Here is a 14,613-nt window from a genome sequence, read left to right on the forward strand (position 1 = left end):
GAGAAGGGGTTTACAAAATTGAATTGCTATCAATTTTAAATTAAGGGGCTCTCAGGCAAAAAATATGGGAGCAAGAAATAAAGTTCTTTAATAGGTAAGAAAATAAAAGGATAAAATAAACAATGCAGTAAACTAAAACAACACTGACAGAGTCAGAACCCAGCCTGACACCCTGTGGGTCAGGCTGTTGGCAGCAGTCCCATTGGAATTGTGGCTCAGCCCTCCTGCAGTGTCAGGGCTGGCTCTGCTGGAGCAGGGATCCTGGAGAAAGGTGCAGTCTCTTCCTCTGAAGATCCAGGGCAAGGGGCAGCTGCTGTTCCTCTGGGAAATCCAGTGGAGAAGCCGTGCTGGTGTTCCAGAATCTCAGATTATATCCAGTTAGGAATGCTTGGCTCCTCCCTCTGGGCTCACATCTCCCAATGGGATGCTGTAGCTCTTATCAGCCATGCAGTGACATTCAATAGCCTCTTATCAGCAGATGTGTCCCCGGAGGGAGGAGTGGTTATGGAAGAAATAAGGAGCCCACTGAACAGAACACAACTGCCAACAGATGGCAAATAGAATACATCTTGCCTTGCAGTCTGGGACAGGACGTGAGGGATACTGTAGGTTTGGATAACTTGGTGCCAGGCTATTGGAATATTACCAATACAGCTGGACAGGATGTGCCTGAGCTTGTCTGGCCCTTGCTGCTTGACCAAAAAGCAGCAACTGTGGTGTTTTCACCTCAGAGACACTTTTGGCTGGCTGGGTGCTGCTGCTGAGCACGTGGAGGCAGGTCCAGGCACACAGGAGCTCTGGTGGTGGCGGGATGGAGCCTCCTCCCGTGGAGGGGCCGCTCCTCAGGTTTCCCTCTGCCGGCGAAGCTTTAAGGCGATGGTGAAGGAAAGGAGTTGGTTCTGATGGAGGGTTTGGATCCAGAGCTTTATTCTGGCCCACAGGCCCCTGAATCCAGCAACAGCTCCAACAGAACTCTCCAAACCGTGTGGTTTGCTCGCCCTTTTACCAGGGGGAGAGGGGGAGGGAAGGAACATGGGGACCACCAACCACGTATGGGAGGGGAGGTCTAAGGGACAAAGGACACTTGGATGGGCCAATGTCCCCCCAGGGGTGGAGGGCATCCTTTGAATCTGCCAATCACTCGAGGCCCTTCTGGAATGCCAGGACTGACAGTGCTGGGAGGGGGGAGGGAGAGGTGACTGACAAACCCAGAAGGCAATCACCTATGGGAGGAACCCGGTTTCTGAGGTAAATCCTGAAATCACAGCTCAACAAGGGCTGCTCCGCGATTCCTGACGTGCCTTTTCCATGCTGTCCCTGTCCCCTGCAGATACTGCGAGAGCCGGCGGAGGGTTTTGTTGCAGCACGTGCATGAAGGCTACGAGAAGGACCTGTGGGAGTACATCGAGGACTGAGCCCGGCCCCACAGCAATGAACTCTGAACCCTTTCCCATCCTAGAGTGCTCATGCAATTCCAATAAAACCCACCCAGGGCGCTGCTCCGCCTCTTACACCGCTGGTCTGTAGTACCGGGATTCTGTTTTGTTAACAGAAAAATTAAGTAAATTATATTGTAATAAAAAAAAAAGGTAGATAAACCATTGTACAACAGTATTCTAGGCGGCCAAGAGTGTGACAGACGCACTAAAAAACCCTCCAACTTTAACTTGTAACGTAGCTTCATCCTCCAAGCCGACTCCTTTTTCTTTTCTCTCTTTCTTTTCCTGTGTGTAGTACAGATGAAACTTAAACCAGTTTCTTGACACTGCTTTTCATGTCCAAACCAGCCATTTTGATGGACTTTGGTAAGGGGGGTGGCTCTCCCGCCCCCCTCCTCCTCTCTGCCACCCAAATACATGGTTGAATGTGGATTGGCTCATTGTAAAGAGGATTTTTGGGGAGGGAAGGAGGGGGGTACACAGTAAGGAAAAAAAAAAACCCAACCTTTGTATATGACTTTTAAAACAAAAAGAGGACAACACAGTATTTTTCAAAGTTGTATATAGCGCATATGCATGGACAAAGAGCAAGCGTGGCACGTGTTTGCATAATGTTTAATTACAAAAAAATATTTATTCTTTAAAAATCTTCAAGATTATGTCTATTTGCTGTGCATTTTCTTTCAGTTTGATTCTTTTGTTTGGTTTTGGTTTTTTTTTCCCTGGGCTGGGGTGGGGGAAGCGTGTGCTGGTGTAGTGAATATATCGATATATATATATTTTTTATTTTTTTTTTTTCTTTTTGGAAGGCTTTTTCCAAAAGAGCAGTTGGGTTTCTCCTCTTCCTGCAGTTCCTTTCTGTCCAGGGCCTCCCCCAGGTCTGTGTGTGTATCCATTGCTGGCGACGGACGCGGCCCCTCGCAGCTCCTGGAGCTCTGGTTCAGGATGCCTTGCCTTTTTCTTGGTTTATTTTTGGCCCCAGATCTTTACCTGCCCAAATCCAGCTCTCTGTTCCCACTGGTGCACGCAGGACACGTGCTGTGATCCCAGAGGAGGCGTGTGAGTGTGTTTGTGTGTGTGTGTGTGTGTTTAGAGGTTTGTTTTGGATCCCGAGGCAGGACAAGGAGGGGTGTTTTGCACCACTTCTCTAAAGACTTCCTGCGAGATTTCGGCTGTGGATCTCCTCTCCCTCCACCTTTCATGTGTCAAATGGACCCTTTCTTGCTGTTTTAATTTTCACTTCATTATAACGAGTCGTAACATGGAAAAGGAAAGCTGATGGAATTGTCTTTGTGTTTGTTTTGGGCTCAATCACTGGGCGTCCTGTCCTGGCAACTATTTAACACTCCATCTAGTGCAGTAGAAGCTGAAATCAGCGGAGTATTTTTCAATTAAAAGGGGAAAGAACTAATGAGTTTAGCTACTGAGTCCATTTTTATGATTTCTGTAACAAGAGCTATGTTAAAGTAAACAATTGGTGGTGGTTTTATTAAATTTACTCCTGTATAGGAATTCCTTCTGTGGTATTTTTCGCCAGGCAAGTGTCCTCCAAGCCTCCTGCCGCTCTGCCAGCTTCCAGGGGATGGAAGTTGTGAAGGGATCAGATAAAAAAGGCAGATCCCAGACAGGGCTGTAACACGGGATGCTGTTTCCAGCTGGCAGCGGGCTCACTTCGCCTCCCTCACTGTTCCTACTGACGTTCCACGGATGTGGTTTTGTCCCTGTATCCCTGCTTTTCCCTTTATTTGCCCTGGAAATCAGACGTGGTGTGGTTTTGTCCCTGTTTTTCCCTTTATTTGCCCTGGAAATCAGACGTGAGGGAGCGCAGCCGCTTTCCCCGTGCTGTTCCTGGTGCTGCCTGGAGGGGTGGGATGGCGCAGGGCTGCGTGGAGCGACCCTGCCCGTATCCGTCCCTGCCATTCCCGGTGGGAATTCTCTGTCCATGCAGTGAAACGCTTGGAAGCTGGGCTGGGCAGGGCAGGTGCAAGCACAGAGGCGTTGGGTTTTCGCTCCGCGTTCCCCGAAAGGAAAACGCCAGGGCTGAGGGCACTCCCCTCCAAAGGAAACCCGCTCTGTGGCGTCCTCAGTCCCGATGGCTGTTGGCAAACCTGGAGACAGTGACAAAGCCCTGCTCTGTGGGAGAACCCTGCTGCAGCTCCTTTCCCCCGGGTTTCAGGCGCTCGCAGGTGAATTACCATCCCCAGAGACACTGTGGAAGTATAAAGGAAAATAAACAAAATCCGCCATCCCAACCTCCCTCCCTGCTGCTACTGTGGGGCGGGGAGACAGCGGGGCCGCGGCCGCTCAGCGCTTCCCGGCCTATCCCTCTTCACTGGCGGCCTCATTTCCCTCTACACCGCGGAGTTCCCAATAAAACCTTCCAAAATCTGGGCATTTTATTATTTCTGTGGTTTTTCGGGTGTTTTTCAGGTCAAACGGGGACCGGGATTGACTGGGGAGGAGGGCGCGAGTCCTCCCGCCGCCACCTTCCCGCCGTGCCCCGCGCGCCATGGCCGTGCCGGAAGTGGCGGCTGTCGCCATGGCAACCCCGGCCCGCCGCGGCCATGGCGGAGCCTCAGGACGCCGCGGTGAGGGGAGAGGGGAGAGAGGCGCCCGGGCTGAGGGGGGAGAGGGGACATGGACGGGAGAGGAACGGGAGGGGACGGGAAGGGAAGTGAGGGGTGGCAGCGGCGGCGGGAAGTTCTTTTGAAGAGCGAGTTTTTAATCTGCACTCTTGGTATGGAAAACGTGAGGGAACTTCAGCCTGTGCTGAGGTAATCAACATTAGTTATCGATTATTAGATGCTGGAACAGGGGAAAAGTAAAGGAGATGGGGAAGGGGCTGCAGCACAAGGAGCGGCTGAGGAAGCTGGAGGTGTGCAGAGAAAAGGAGGCTCGGAGAGACCCTCAGAGCCCTGCCAGGGCCTTGAAGGGGCTCCAGGAGAGCTGGAGAGGGACAGGGGACAAGGGATGGAGGGACAGGACACAGGGAATGGCTAAAAAGTGGAAAAGGGTAGGGTTAGATGGGATATTGGGAAGGAATTCCTCCCTGTGAGGGTGGGCAGGCCCTGGCACAGGGTGCCCAGAGCAGCTGTGGCTGCCCCTGGATCCCTGGCAGTGCCCAAGGCCAGGCTGGACGGAGCTTGGAGCAGCCTGGGATAGTGGAAGGTGTCCCTGCCCATGGCAGAGGACTGAACGAAATGATCTTTAAGGCACTTCCAACCCAAGCCATTCCATAATTATTCAGTTTTTTGGGGTGGAGAGTGGTTGCTGTGGAGCCCCTCAGGGGTAAGGACCAGGCCTGAGTTATTCAGTGTACTTAGAAATGATCTGGACAAAAGAATGGGTAGAAAGTTACTCAGGTGAGGAGGAAATAGGAGAAACTCCAGGAAAGTCTTAGCAGAGTGAGAGGACTCGGAATGATAGGTGTATAGATTTTAAAAAAAATTGCAATATGTAAAAAAAATGAGGTGTTTGTGCTGGTTATTCCTCCTGAGGATAGAGTGCTCAGAGTTGGGTAAATCCATGAAAATAGCAGATCAGTTTTTCACAATAGGAATCTGAAAAGTCATTAAAATTTTAGAAATTGTTAAGAAACAAAAAAGTTAACAGAAAAAAAAATAAAAAAGGAAGAGCCTTTTTTGGGTTATTTTTCATGTCTCAGCCTCTCTGATCTGCCCCATCTCCAGTAAAGAAAGAAAAGATGCAATTAGAAAATGTTCCCAAAACATTGCAAGGAACAAAGATTGACTGAATCTCTGATTTTAAAAATTATTTATTAAGGAGAGGGAAGGTGACACAGGTGTATAAAATCCCACGTTGTGTCTTCCCAAAAATCAGAGGGAAATATAAAAATACTTTCCTGTGTAAGCCCATTTCTCTTCCATGAAGGTTTGATGGCTGATGCAAAGTAAGAAAATCATATAAAATTAATGTATTTGCCACGGACTGGAAGCTCTGGACGGTGTTTGCTGGGGGAGGTCCCCTGCCCTCCATGTGATGGGACATCCCTGTGCTCACATCCTGTGGACTCAGATGATTCCCAGGAACAGCTTTGCCCTAATTAACTTCATAAATGTTTGATGATAAATGGTTTTGACTCATTTTCTGTGTGATCTCTAATTAGGTTTTTAAATGCTTCAGTATTGCTTTTTTTTGCAAGGTAAAGGTAAAGATGCAGGTGATCAGAAGTGACCCCACCAACAGGGATGTGCTGCACCACAGGGGTGTTTATTTAATGGAGCTGTGGAACAGAAATCTCTCCTTGCTTGGCAGGGCAGAGTTTGTCCAGCAGCAATGCTGCTATTTTTATGCCCTCCTTTGGGATTTGCCAGTTGTCCTTTCTGATTATTTTCTGGAACAGAGCTTCAAGAAACCTTGCCTGGTCTATTTACTACTCCTGGTTTCTGTCTTTTCAGGTTTCTTCATCGCCAGCGGCTACAGAACCAACAAAACCTCGTGCTAAAAAAGGTTTGTTTGAAGATCTGATTCTGTTTCTTGGGCAGGTTGGTTTTAAGGTTTCTTCTCTAGTGTTTGCAGCTGTCTAGGAGGAAATAAATGTCCTCTGGGAAAAGAGGAGACTGTCTAGACTGTAATTTGCTGAGTACCAGTATTTTTCCAGGGTCTCTGTGAGCTCAGTGCTGTTCCTGGCTGACTTACCATAGCCACGGCCTGTATTGTTTGCTTATAATCTGTGAGAGTGTTTATTTTATTGTGTACTTACTGGTGGGGCTGTTAATGGGTTTGATACTCATTTATCCTCTGAAATAATAACAGGTTTGTTTGGGGTCTTCAGAATGATGTCTTGCTCTGGAAGCAAACATTCCGTCTTGTGGGGTTTTTTTATGTCACATGTTCCAGTTTTTGAAGTAAAAGTGATATCAAATCAGGCAGGTTGTGAGTTTAATTATAGTTATTTACCTTTGTTTGTTTTCTTTTAATAATGAAAATGTGTTAATTCACTCAGTGCAAATTGTTGGTTTTGAAGTCTTGGTTGAATCTGAACTGGAACAGGTACAATTTCTGTTGTTGGTTCCAAATGTTTGACCAAATCCTGCTGCTTTTTGAGGGATCTGGTAAATTCTTCAGAATCTCCTTTTCTGCTTTCCCTCATTCATGAGGCAGGACTTGTCCTAACACACACAAAGTGTTCCCTTCTCTGTGGCACTGCTCCCCTTCCAGCACAGCTGTGCTCACTGCAGAGCTTTTGTGCCTACCTGAACTGAGCTTTTGGGATGGTTTTTGATAGATTCTCCTTTCTCAAGTGTGCAGAGGGCCCCATCAATTCAGATTTTAATTAAGGGTATTTACTCCCAGTGCCAGAAGCAGTCCTCCTTTTGCCTTGCCTTTGCATTCAGGGACCCTCCCTCAGCTGGTGAGCACAGCCCTTTGGCCATTTTGTGCCCTGGCAGAGTATTCCTGATGGGGAATGGGATGGAGCCTGCCTTGGGATAATGCTGGCAGTAAAGAGGAGTTGGATTAGCAGCTGGGCTCTGCAATGACACTCTGCAATGACATTCTGCCTAACTGGGTTCTTTGTCCTGCATGTCCAGGCCTTGGGAAGCTGGAATAACCACTTTGCTCTTGGGGAGCTCAGGCCAACCTTGCATAGTCCCAATTCCCGTAGGAGAATTCCAGCCCCTGAGCACAGTGTGGCTGTCCTGGAGATGGGGCTTGGCTCAGCACAAGCCCAGGCCTCTTTGGGAGCTTGCCCAGAGCTGAGGAGAAGATTGCTACTGCTTCAGGCCTGCATGAAAGTAAAAATAACTCCCAAATTTACTTTTATCTTGACCCTCAACTCTTTCAGAGCAATGATTGCTCTAAAATGACTCTAAATTGGTTACTTTGAGGCAATTAGTCTGACTTCCATGGAGGCACTGATGGGCTCCCTGGTGAGCTATTTCATCTCTATCCTTTCCTATAAAGGTTATGACTCCCATCTCATCCTCCATAACCCCCACCCTGCTCTTCCTCCTCGTGCATGTCCCATTTATTTGTGGCTCTGGATCTCCCTTTTATACTGACACAACCCCTGACTCCAAGTAAACTAGGATGATTTTTAAAAGAATTATCTAGCCCGTGATTTTTGTAATTCTCTTTTGTGTCCTTTAAGGTAAATTGAGGCATCTCCAGGCCTGGCACACCTCGGGTTGTTCTGACTGAAATGCCTTTAAAGCCTTTGGGCTTTGCCATTTAATATTTGACTTCAGTGCAGCTGGGAAAGCTGATTTGAGCTGCCTGATCGTTAATCTCTGGGAAATGAGGGCAGCAAAAAGATTTGTACTTGGAGTGATGTAACAGTGTCCTCTGTGTGTGGGTGGGGGACTGGGGGCACGAAAAAGAGGAGGAGGGAGAACGAAAGGATGTTGGATGTTTTTTGGTGGAATTTGGCAGGAAAGAGCAGCATCTATTTCCCATGACAGCTGCGTTTTTTTTAATAGAATATTTGTAGAACATCTTAATTAAATTTTAGTTTGGCTGAGAAGAATTACGATGAACTTTAGGAGCCAGGTTACATCAGTGCTGTTTGAACAGAAAAGTGCTGCTAAACTTATTTTAAACTGGCATTTTAAACATTGAATGGCCACTTTCTGTTGCAGCAAATTGCCTTTTTCTATTTGCATTGTGTTTTCAAGCAGGATAAAGCTTTAGTGTCAGTGTTTTCTCTAGCAAGAGAGATCCTGTGCTCAACATTAGCACAAACAGGTCTGTGAAATGCAGAGACCATATGAACAGTTTGGTGTGGGTAAAATTCCTGCCCAAATAGAGCAATAATGGATGATGTGGTTGCACACAGGTGTAGCAGAGTGGGACCAAGCCATTGCTGAGGCTCTATGTTAACCATCACAGTGCTGCATTCAGCCTGTCCAGCTTGTCTGTCCTTGTACTGGGCAGGAATGAGGCAATAAGTGTGTGTTTCTGAGAATGGAGTCTCAAATTTGCCAAAAATCATTGGAATGACAAAATACACACGTGAGGTTTGTAGCTTTAACCAGAAGGCCACGTTTTCAGCAATGCAGGTCTGATACATTGAACCTGAATTTTGTAGCTTCCCCTCCCTGTTCCTTGCTTTCCACTGGATATATTGAACCTGAATTGAGTGGTTTCCCTTCACTGTTCCTTGCTTTCCATTGGATATATTGAACCTGAATTGAGTGGTTTCCCCTCCCTGTTCCTTGCTTTCTACTGGATATATTGAACCTGAATTGAGGAGCTTTCACTCCCTGTTCCTTGCTTTCCATTGGATATATTGAACCTGAATTGAGGAGCTTCTCCTCACTGATCCTTGATTTCCATTGGATATATTGAACCTGAATTGAGTGGTTTCGCCTCACTGTTCCTTACTTTCCTTTGGATATATTGAACCTGAATTGAGTGGTTTCCCCTCCCTGTTCCTTACTTTCCTTTGGATATATTGAACCTGAATTGAGTGGTTTCCCTTCACTGTTCCTTGCTTTCCACTGGATATATTGAACCTGAATTGAGTGGTTTCCCTTCACTGTTCCTTGCTTTCCATTGGATATATTGAACCTGAATTGAGTGGTTTCCCCTCCCTGTTCCTTACTTTCCTTTGGATATATTGAACCTGAATTTTGTAGCTTCCCCTCCCTGTTCCTTGCTTTCCACTGGATATATTGAACCTGAATTGCGTGGTTTCCCCTCCTTGTTCCTTACTTTCCTTTGGATATATTGAACCTGAATTGAGTGGTTTCCCCTCACTGTTCCTTGTTTTCCTTTGGATATATTGAACCTGAATTTTGTAGCTTCCCCTCCCTGTTCCTTGCTTTCCTCCCATGATCCTCCCTGTGAGCCAAGAAAAGGTGGAACCTACAACCAGAGTTTAGCAACTGCATTGTTTGGCTCTTAGAAGGATAATGTTGAGTTTGGAGTTGGAATTTGTTCATGGAGTAGCTGATCCCTCATGTTGGGCTGCCAAAGCCTGAAAGTTGGGATTTGGGAGGCTCTGGCTTGTAGGCAGGCCAGCCCTGAGGAAGAGGATGAGTGTTCAGCAAGATTCTGGAGCAGATGGTGTTGGTGGAATCAGGTTTGAAATCTCTCCCTGCAATGATCTGAATTAACAGCACGGGTGGAGGTGACCCCTCCAAGTATCTGTGGCCACCCTTGGTGACAATTGTCCCTCAGCAGCTGACACAGGAGTAGCATTCATTGTTTTGTCCTTTATCCCCTGTTGGGAGAGCTGCTCCCAAAATCAGTTCCCTTTGTTGCTCCATCCATAACTCTCCCTCTGTTGATCCCCAAGCAACTGAGGGTGGAATAAATAAATTCAAGCTCTGTTCCTTGAAGTGATAAGGAGTTAATGTCAGTGTGTGATGAGGTGGGATTTTAATCTCCCTCCTGCATTCTAAATTAATCAGATATTTTCCTAAATGCTTTACTGGTTTGGAATTGAGATAGGCTGTCTCCCATCTTTTTCCCACTTTCTTTTTCCCACACAGGCAAATCAAATAATTTTATAGGATCTGATGGTACTGGAGTGGAGAATTGCTTTTACCAGCTTGTATTGTTGATTTTTATGGAACATAACTCCAATTTATTTCCCTTTATTGTGGAAAAAACGTTTAGAAAGTAAGTTCTGAGCTCGTGTTTATCTAATAACAGTTCAGAGGTTAATGGGACAATTTTAAATGCATTTGGATTTCTACATGAATATGAGACCTCAGACTTTCTGAGATGCACTGATGGTGTTTTAATGACAAGGTAGAATCCTAAATATGTACACAGTATAATAAACTCACTGAAGCAGAATTGATTTTGCTTGAATCACTGGGAAGAACTTGTCCTAAAAATCCATTAATCTGTCAAGAATGAGAATTCTGAATTGTCATCAACCACCTCTACACTTGCCACAGGAAGGGTCAGGTAAATAATTTTCAAAATGAAAACCCTGTGAAACTGTTAGCAGACATCAAGTGTTCTCCTGGGCCTGGGCATTGGGGTATTTTTTGGGTGCTTTGTAGGTATGTTTTTTCTAGGGTTTGAAGGAAGGATTTATGTGTGACCTTTGGCAAAGTGCTCTGGCTTTTGTTGCTTTCCATTTATCAACCACAAGCTTGGCCTAATATCCAGTGATAGGTTTTGGATGCTGCAGGCTTTTGGTTAACAAAACATTTGGAGACATGAAATGAAAAGTATCATATAAATGGATATATTACAATGCACTGCTTGGCCTGATGGGTGGTGGCTCTGGTTAGGAAGTGCCAATAAACAATCTCAAAATGTGGCTCTTAATAATGCTAATGGATAAGAATGCAATAAATAATAATAAATAATGCTCAGATTATGCAGAAATAGGTAAGTGGCTTTTGATAAGCTGTCCTGTCTCTCTCTGGGTGGCTCCTGCTTGCCCAGATGAACCAGTGGGGATCCCTCCTGCTCCTGCAGATGTTTTGAGGGATTCTGTGAGTATTTAATCTGAAGAGCAGGAACTCTCTACCCTGTGGAGTCGATTCCATGCACTTGCAGTGCTGATCATTTCTGAATTTCTGGTACAGTTTCTTAAATCAATATAAATCCATTCTTTGAGCTGGCTTCAAAGCTGCCTTTGAACTTGTAAGAGTGAAGCTGCCTGAGAAATCCAGATAAAAACAACCCCCTTGAGTTAAATTAATTAATACTTCTAAGTGTGTCAGAAAGAAAAGGCCTTAGTGGAATGTCATGGTCGGAGGGAGGCAATCCAGCCCTTATCTGTCCATACCCATTCGCTTCCATTTGGCCACATGCAAGCCAAGATCTTTTAGTCCATTTGAACCCCCAACCTCGTGGGAAGAAATTGGTTCCTAAATAAGCTAGATTAGTTGGTAATTACATCATTGTTTTATGTAAGAGACTTGGGTATTTCCATCTCGCCGATAAGTGGGGAGCAGCGAGTGCTGTGTGTGATGCTCAGGATCTGATGCAGCTGCTAGTTTTGAGTAGTGAGATTAAAAAAATGGATTATCATTTCTGGGTAATTAAATTCTATAATATCCTTCACTTCATCCTCTTCTCCCCAGAATACCAGCCCAGTAATCCCTGCACTGCAAAGAACTGGTAATATTTAAAATGGAATGTGCTAGCACAGCTCTGCCCTCTTGTGTGTGTATATTAATATCTGTGCTGAGAGGAGCAGGGAATCCTTTGCAGGCAGCACAACAGGGAACATTTTAGTGCCAGTTTTTAAAACAGGTAAATTCATTTTTTGAAGCTTCTTTGAAAGTCCTTGGTGCCAGGCAAGTGTCTTCTGATTTTAAAGCCTTCAGCTGCAGTTTTTTGGCGTGTTGCATACAGATAAAATAGCATCTCCTGGTGGGAATTTAAAAATAATTCTGTAAAAATAGTGAGTGACAAATTTAGGAAGGGTGGGATTCATCTCTCTGCACTGAGTTGTCTCTGATGCAGAGCAAGTCTCAGCAGATCACCCGTGCTGCATGTGTAGTCAGTGCAAAGGGCATCTGTGCCATTCCCTGACCTCTCCCAGCCACCTGTGCTGGGATGGATCCCTTCCTAAGGATGCCTCTTCCTCTCCTTTACCTTGGAGACAGCCCAAGGCAGCTCACTCATCTCTTCATTTTCAGACACGTGAAGGAGATGCAGCTCACTCAAGAGTCAGAATTCCCAGTGTCTGTGCAGCTGGAATTTGGGCATCTGAGTCTTTAGGGACAGAATCACCTGTTGGCATTTAGCCCAGCTCTCCAACAGCATCTGTGGCACAGGAATGACAGGACATGTTGAGCATGGAGCAGCTCACTGAGGGCTTTTTGAATAAAAAATATCTCCATTCACTCCTTGCAGGGCTTGTCCCCTTCACTGCCAACGCTTCCAGCTGCATTACACATGCTGCAAGTCCTGGGATTTTATCACTGGTTTATTCATAATTCTCAATAATTTCATTCCCTGCATGACTGTGATTCATTTTTATACTTCTAATTAGAAGGAGGCAGGCTGTGCTTCTGTGACTGTGTAATTAAAGACTATAGCATTAACACATTTGTGCAGTAGGGAAGAGTGAAGGTGCACAGGCAAATGTTCATCCTGGGATAGGCTGGGATTTCCCTCCTGGAAAACTTTATCCTGAGGCAATGAGGCTGGAAGAACTCAAACTATAGGGTCTTGTGTAGGGAGTATTGAAATGTTTGCAAGACCAGCTTCTATATTTTTTTTTGTGTAAATATATCTATGTTCTTGTAATATTCCTTCAATGTAGCATTCTTTGGCAGTGGATGAACTGAGGACAGGTTCTAGGTGCTATTCCTTATGGAGTGGGAAATATCAAAGATTGATGTGGCTGGATTCTGGTCCTCTCCATGCTGGAATTTTATTTTGCTTTCTAAAGGAAAAGCTTTTCTTACGAATGCCTTACAACTATTTTAGTTTCAATTTTCATGTAAAATACCTCATGCTGTAGACAGAAAAAGACTAAGCATAGGAATTAAAGCCAGAGGAGGGATTAGAACTGGAAATCCCCAAACTACTTTGCTCCTGATGCTGGAATTAATGAGAAGCTGGTTATTTTGGGAATGCCTGCAGCCACATGTGGGGGAAATATCTCCCATGCCAGTGTTGCTGTGGGAGGAGGCAGAGAGGAGCCAGCAGTGAGTATCTCAGACCACCTCTGCTGTTCAGAAGGCATTTTATTGCCATGCCTTTGCCATGGTCTGCTCTGCTCCCCAAATCTGGGAACACACACCCAGAGAGGGCTCAGACTCCACCGTGCCTACAAGAGCACCAGGCATCAGGCAGAACATGGTTTAAACAGAGAAGATTTGGATGTCATGCCAGGACTTGGAGCCTTGAGTATCTCCAAGTGTGGTGTCTGCATCCTCAGGGACTTTGGAACTGCCATATAAAGTAGCCTGGTTTTTGGTTTTTCCCCCTATTTTTTGGTTTTCCTCTGTTCTGAGCACATCTCTCCTCAGCAGTCAGCACTGATGGTCAAAATTGGCTCATGAAGAGCAAACAGACTTTCAATTCTCATTTTTCAGAGAAACCATAGAAATTTTTCAAATTTCTTTTTAAAGGTATTTGTTACTAAACCTCTCTCCAGTGTTATTTGTTTGAATCAAATTTTAGATTTGAATTGAGCATTATCAGGCTTGATATCAACTTTTTATGGAGTAATGATCAGTATCATGTATTTGTGTTAAAGATGTGTGTAAATCTCATCCCCCCAGATGGACTCAGGGCTGCCCAGTGATATCTCAGCAGCCTCCTACTGCTAACAGGGATTTCCCAGTGACCAAACTGGTTCTGCCCCTGGGAGCCTCACTGTCACTGGGAGGTCCAGGGGGGTGACAAGTGTGTGTTTATTTACAGATCATCCCACTTCACCTTCAGGTTGAACTTGAGCAGCATGGAGTAGAACACAAATAATTCAATAAATCAATTCTATTCATTTGGCAAATTAATTGAATAATCAGGGTATTTATTTCATAAAGGAAACCATCTTTCTTTGGAGTAACTCAGAACTGTAAATGTCTTAAATCAGAAAAAAGCCACAAATCTGAGTAAGCAACTCAATGAGATTTATGCAGTGCATAGTAGCAAGAGAAAATGCCCCTTCTTCCCCATGCCCTAGAGTATAAATCAGATTTAAGATACAATTTTGAAGTCTTTCATCTATCCCTAGCTAATTTTCCTGCAGGGGGAGGTGGAGAGTCAGAAATGTTGCTTTTTTTTGTTGTTTAAACCTCTGTTTTCCAGGCTCCTTCCAGCTTTCCCTGCCCCTCGTGGAGCTATTAAACCGTGGGAGGCAGCTCTGGGGATGAGTTACAGCTCCAGCCAGCACTCGGCTGTGTGTGATGAGTTTTATTAACCCCAGCTGACTGTAAATAACCAGCAACCACACGGCTTTAGGGCTTGATTTAAAGGTGCTCCAGCAACAATTTGCAAACAGGAAAACACAGGGAAAAGGGATTAACCAGAGAACGGCTGCAGTGTAAAGCTGGTCCTTTTTTTGTTGTTGTTTATATCCATTTTAGAGGGGTTTGTGCATACAAACACCTTTATTCTCACATATATTCCCTCACACATGGTGAGTGAAATACAGCTCGTAGAGCCTCTTCTGAGTGCTGGGTTTTGGGGTTATTTTTCATTATTACTGAGTTTTGAATACATTAACAGCTCCATTTTCAAACTCCAAGGATGGATCTGGGCGTAGGAAGAGCAATGTTCCTGT

The 14,613-nt window shown here is 45.3% G+C and overlaps 2 protein-coding genes across 4 annotated transcripts in view; both read left to right on the plus strand.

The window, feature by feature from the left end:
- The window catches only part of ARIH1 (ariadne RBR E3 ubiquitin protein ligase 1), a 51,673-nt gene extending 48,722 nt beyond the window's left edge, over positions 1–2,951 (plus strand). Inside the window, exon 14 of the mRNA XM_036389562.2 lies at positions 1,331–2,951. Coding sequence (XP_036245455.1) covers positions 1,331–1,415 — 85 coding nt within the window. The 3' untranslated portion in view covers positions 1,416–2,951. The remainder of the gene's footprint in view (positions 1–1,330) is intronic.
- Positions 2,952–3,962: 1,011 nt separating this feature from the next.
- The window catches only part of BBS4 (Bardet-Biedl syndrome 4), a 37,362-nt gene continuing 26,711 nt past the window's right edge, over positions 3,963–14,613 (plus strand). The window contains exons 1-2 of one of the 3 annotated variants that reach the window (XM_036389559.1): positions 3,963–4,027; positions 5,858–5,909. In XM_036389559.1, coding sequence (XP_036245452.1) covers positions 4,004–4,027; positions 5,858–5,909 — 76 coding nt within the window. In that variant the 5' untranslated portion in view covers positions 3,963–4,003. Of the gene's footprint in view, positions 4,028–5,749; positions 5,910–14,613 lie in introns of those variants that run through there. The other 2 variants (XM_036389558.1, XM_036389557.1) reach the window with 2 other exon arrangements.

This window comes from Molothrus ater, chromosome 13 (genome assembly GCF_012460135.2).
Source record: "Molothrus ater isolate BHLD 08-10-18 breed brown headed cowbird chromosome 13, BPBGC_Mater_1.1, whole genome shotgun sequence".
NCBI lineage: Eukaryota > Metazoa > Chordata > Aves > Passeriformes > Icteridae > Molothrus > Molothrus ater.